This window comes from Physella acuta, unplaced genomic scaffold (genome assembly GCF_028476545.2).
Source record: "Physella acuta isolate Inbredline_101_S28 unplaced genomic scaffold, ASM2847654v3 ptg000438l, whole genome shotgun sequence".
Classification (NCBI taxonomy): Eukaryota; Metazoa; Mollusca; class Gastropoda; family Physidae; genus Physella; species Physella acuta.
The window spans coordinates 180,081-185,220 of record NW_026731957.1 but is presented as its reverse complement, the minus strand read 5'-3'; the positions used below and the strand labels follow the sequence as shown (position 1 = coordinate 185,220).

Sequence of the window (5,140 nt, the reverse complement as noted above, 5' to 3'; positions counted from 1 at the left end):
CATACATACAGACACAATGGAAAAAATAGTTTTTTTCTTACTCAGGTAGGTGTAAAATGCCGAGATTTCTAAAAAAATCTCGATTTTGAATTTTTTGCACAATTACAATACTTCATCTATACTTCGTATACGATAAAGTCATAGTGTACATTTAATTTTTCTTAGTGCAATGAATTAAATTAACTTAATGCCTTTTTTAAACACAAGTTATAACTTTAAACATGTTTTTAGTAATATCCTGCTTATAAAAATGTACATGTTTTGCTTTTGCATAACTTGTTTTTTTAATGCCTTTACACGATAGTTTGAAAATATCGAATGCATAAAAAACGTCGCAATTTAAAACCAAACATCGATTCAAATGCAATTGAAATAGTGGCATAATGCAATTCTCCGAAAGCTTATAAGCTTAAATGTCCACGTAAAGTTTTATCCAATCCATGTAATGTGCAACAGAAACATAAACGCTTGGAAATATGTATGCTATATCATCATTTCCTCCAAAACTACTCACGCCCAGAAGATAAAATCTTCGGTTTTTGTAGCAGCTCAGGGGTCCACCAGAATCTCCTCTAAACGCCATAGACATCTCTGGGGTATCAAGACAAATATAGGAAGCGTGGTGTGGTGGCATTACTATAGTACTCATAATTTTGCACAAACGTTGATCCATGATACCCACCCGGAGTTGCATCAGTCTGTCTGGCAAAATGGGGGAACTTGTGTTTCTTGTTATTAGACCATAGCCCGTGATAAAACAAGGGGACGCATCCCAAATGTTTCCCTCTGGTAAGCAAATCGGCCGAATCGATTCTGAGTAGTCAATCGGCGTTGAAAGTTTTAAAAGTGCAAGATCGTTTGTTATTGGATATGTGCTGTAATGTGGATGTTGTACCTTTAATACAACTTTTCTATAAGGAGACTTGTATTTTTTAAAATCAACTTCGCCCAGAAAGACATATGTGTCTAACGATGTTATGCAGTGTGCCGCAGTCAAGATCCATTCACGGTCAATAATAGAACCACCACACATATTCTCATCTGTTAGAACAAGAACCTGCCAAGGCCAAGCGTTTCTGGGTGCATCAACACCATTGATAATAAGGTCAGAAATATTGTAGTTGGAAACACCACAGCCTTTTTGATTGAGCATGTCTGACACCATTGGCGCATCTACATAAAACTGCCAGAAGTAAAGAAGTTTATACACCACTAAAGGAAGTTTAATTACTTTGTCCAAGCACATAGTTTGATCTGGAACTGTCCGGAATTTCGTTACCTGAAAACCAACTTTAAAAAAAAAATAGTCAGAAACTAGATATACTTGGTATTATAATTTAAATGGTTGTTAACTTTCTGAAATGTCTACTCGCAAACACTAAAATAGCTTTAATAAATGAACGAATTAGCAAATGTGATTAAAATACTAAATGAAAAACATAAATAAACGGATGGATGAAGATATTGACAAATAGTTTGATGGATGGACGATATGGACGGGTGAATAATATGAATGGAATGGATGGATGGGTTGATGGATAGATAGATCAATGGGTGATTCGGTGGATGGGTGATTCGGTGGATTGACGGGTGGACATATAGAGGGTGAGACGAATGCATGATTGACTGACGGATGGCTAAAAAGTTTCAAACTATTCAATGTCAAAGCTATTTGATGGAACAAAAATGATTATTGTTAATAATTTTCGTTGTCTTGTTGGTGATTTATTACGTCCCTTGTATTTTGGTATATTATGGTTATGTCCCTTGAGTGTTCACTGTGTAGCTGATGTGTACCTGTGAGTTAGTTAACTTCTGACAGTCTCAGAGACAATTTATGTCGTCTATGCTGTTTAATGTAATAACGTTTCAAGGTGGGCGTAGTCGAGTCGGTAAAGCTCATGGTTGCTAAACCTAAAAGTCACGAGTTCGAACTGTCGGGCAGATGAGATCCGTTAGCTAACGAACGGCAACTCTTCTAGGAGAGACAACTCCAAAATTAAACAACTGCTGCCTTGTAGTTTGTTCTTGGTTGGACAAAGGCTATGGAAGCAAATCCAAAAATAAAAGCAGGCTGAATCGGAGTCAATGGCCTCAATGGCGCATAAGGAGGGTATCCCTTCCAATAGTAAAATTAAGAACGAAGAAGAAGAAGAAAGAACAGAAGAAATCAGGAGGTGAATTAAACAGTATAGGAGTATGTAAGAGATTTTTTTTTAAAAATGGTCAAGACTTGTAATTTCTGTGAACATATGGAAGAAACATTGTTGCGAGACAGTGTAGTGTTGGGGATCAAGGACAAGGACAGTAGAGAAATATTCCTGGCACAAGCACAATTAACATTAAAATCTCGCTTAGAATTATGTAAGATAGTGTTACGATCGCCGTCCGACAGACGCAGAACAGGCGAACGCCCCGGGTTCGTTTGATGTAGTTAGACAAAAATACCCATGGACAGAATGAACACACCTGCATCTATGTGGGCTTGTTAAAATAGTCTAGGGGAACGAACACATTGGAATGATGTGACTCAAACTAGGCTCAACTGACAACTACTATTTAATTTGTGTACACGTATATACAATAGATTCTAAGCCAAAGTAAAATACAATACAACTTAGGGTCAATAATAAACCAACAAAAGTCATTTTATAGATCTCTCAAGGTTACTTAAATAAACCTCCAAACCTGATAACAAACTATCACCGATGTGACAAGGGTGCAATTATACACCAAGACAAAATATCAGTAACACTAAAAATGGTCACACAATACCTTATATAAGGAGAAAAAATATGCCACAAACTAGGCAACTGAAAATGGCCCAGCAACATACGGCACATTTCTCTCCTAGTCCAAAGTCAATAAGGCTGCCTTGGGACATGATCTGCACGAGATTATATACAGCTTAGTATTAGGGAGATCACTCAAAAGTCATACGACTATTGGTTCAGGATCTGTTAAGGATCCTAAATGTCGCAAGATCATTGGTCGAGGATCTGCCAAGGATCGGGATAAACAATCACATCCCAATCACATCAGGTGACTGAGTTCAGTTGACCGAGGAGATCAGGTGACCTAACAACTCTCTCAAGGTTAACCACATAACTCAGGAAACTAAATAATATAAGTAAAGAAAAGACCTAAGTAGGTTACAATAGCAGAAGAAAAGGACTAACAGTTGCAAATTTTGAATGAAGCGGAAAATAGAAAATTGGAAGTAAAAAAAGTTTTTGCAGTGTCATATAAAGGAAACAATAAGCACTTGATACCCTCTTGTAGAAACTGTGTAAAAAGCACACATTTATTAAAGAACTATGTCCCACATCGGGTAAAAGATGTAAGAATTGTGCCAAACTGAATCATTTCGCTGTGAAGTGCGGAATGACGTAAGTAAAGATTATTGGTGTTTGCTATCAGAAGAGTGTTTGTTGGCTGTCAGTGATACAAGACAAAAGATGATTAAAGCAGCGATGATCATTGGGCGAAATAATGTTGTATGCCAAGTCGACTCGAGTGCGACAGTGAAGGTCATCCCAGTGAGGTATATAGAGAACACACAGAACACATGCACTAAAAAATACTTGACCGAATTTGTCGTTGTTCAGAATGATATGATTGCCTTGCTGGTGAAAAAGACATCAGAGAAAAAGGGAATGATCACAGTAAATTATGATAAGTTTCTTCTATGATAAGTTTCTTCTAACTTAAGAATATGGATCGTTTTGTGGATGAAGCTGTGAATAAGTCGATGGATAAATCTCAAAAATAAAGCTTCATCCCCCATTGCTTTATATGAAAACATTCGAGAAAGTTTAGGGGAGATCACTCCCGGTTTATTTTAATTTAAGTGGATATGACAAGTTTTTTTTCTATTTTTTTACAATATAAGATTTAAAGCCATTTGAATACTATTACATGTTTAGCATATGAAAGTAAGTATTAAACAGCAAAAAAAAGGGTTGAAAACATTATTCTTAATTTAATAATAAAATGTTGTCCCTAGCGGATTTTGATAGCCTTTATTAGCCTTTACAGTAAAAAATATGCAAATGTTTCAAATTTTCACATATTTAGTATAGTGGGTTTTCTTTCGGACCATGTATAATTCAGACCAGACACTATTATTTAAACGACTATAAAGTATAGTTTAGTAAAGTGTTGTTCTCTTCAAAAATATTAGTAAGGGTATCCGATAGATAATACAGTGATTCGCGCTTCTTTTCTTTATAGTTATTCAAATAGTAGTGTATTGTTATATATTTACATAAAATCTTGTTATTAAAACGTATTTGTGCAATCGTTTACTTTCCAGTTTTATAATAAAAAGTAATAATTTTACCTAGTCTTAGTCATGATCCTAGGACACTAGCATGAAAAATCCAAGCACTTACACTGCATTTGTATTTTAATTACCTTATAATTCTAAAAAGGATTTAACTAAATTAAGAATTAGTAAATGTTTAAACATTTTACATCAGAAATGTACATACATCGTGAAATATTTGGAGACTCGCTACGCCAAAGTTGTGAAAATGACGTTTCGGTGCGTCATTTAATGGTAATTCCCCTTAAAATGTGTTTTTGAAAGTGTTCTTAAGTAGGCAGGAGCTTGGTTTCACGTATAGAGGGTTAGTTTGTGTGCTCATTCAGAGGAAGATAAAAAATTAAAACGAATTGCATACAACCTTATAAAGTTTTAGCAATCTACTTCAAACAAGGCAAGAAAGTTCGGATAGTAAAAAAAAAATTAATATGATTCTTGTGAACAGTGAGAAATTTGAATTTTGTGTCGATAATCGTAAATAAGCGATAATTCAAATTTAGAAATTTTGAAAATGTAACTCTGAACTAGTGATGTACTTCTTGCAGTCAATATATATATATATATATATATATATATATATATATATATATATATATATATATATATATATATGTGTGTGTGTGTGTATATATGTATGCTAGCCGTCCCGGCCAGGCCCTGCTCTGGCTTCTGTGAAAAACCTTTCTGTTAAAGACCATTACCTGTGTGTTTAGTAATCATCATAAACCCGGCATTGCCCACCCAAACCACAACCAACCAAAACAACAAAACGCAAACATAACGCTAACACAATTACAAATACAAACGAAAACA

The 5,140-nt window shown here is 35.0% G+C and overlaps 1 protein-coding gene across 1 annotated transcript; it reads right to left on the bottom strand.

The window, feature by feature from the left end:
• Positions 1-4,495, bottom strand: LOC131943041 (chymotrypsinogen A). The gene is made up of 2 exons (XM_059303049.1): positions 4,395-4,495; positions 1-1,290 (listed from the first exon to the last, which is right to left on the bottom strand). The coding sequence occupies exons 1-2, from the start codon at positions 4,399-4,401 to the stop codon at positions 410-412; spliced, it is 888 nt and encodes a 295-aa protein (XP_059159032.1). The 5' UTR covers positions 4,402-4,495; the 3' UTR covers positions 1-409.
• Positions 4,496-5,140: the final 645 nt, after the last annotated feature.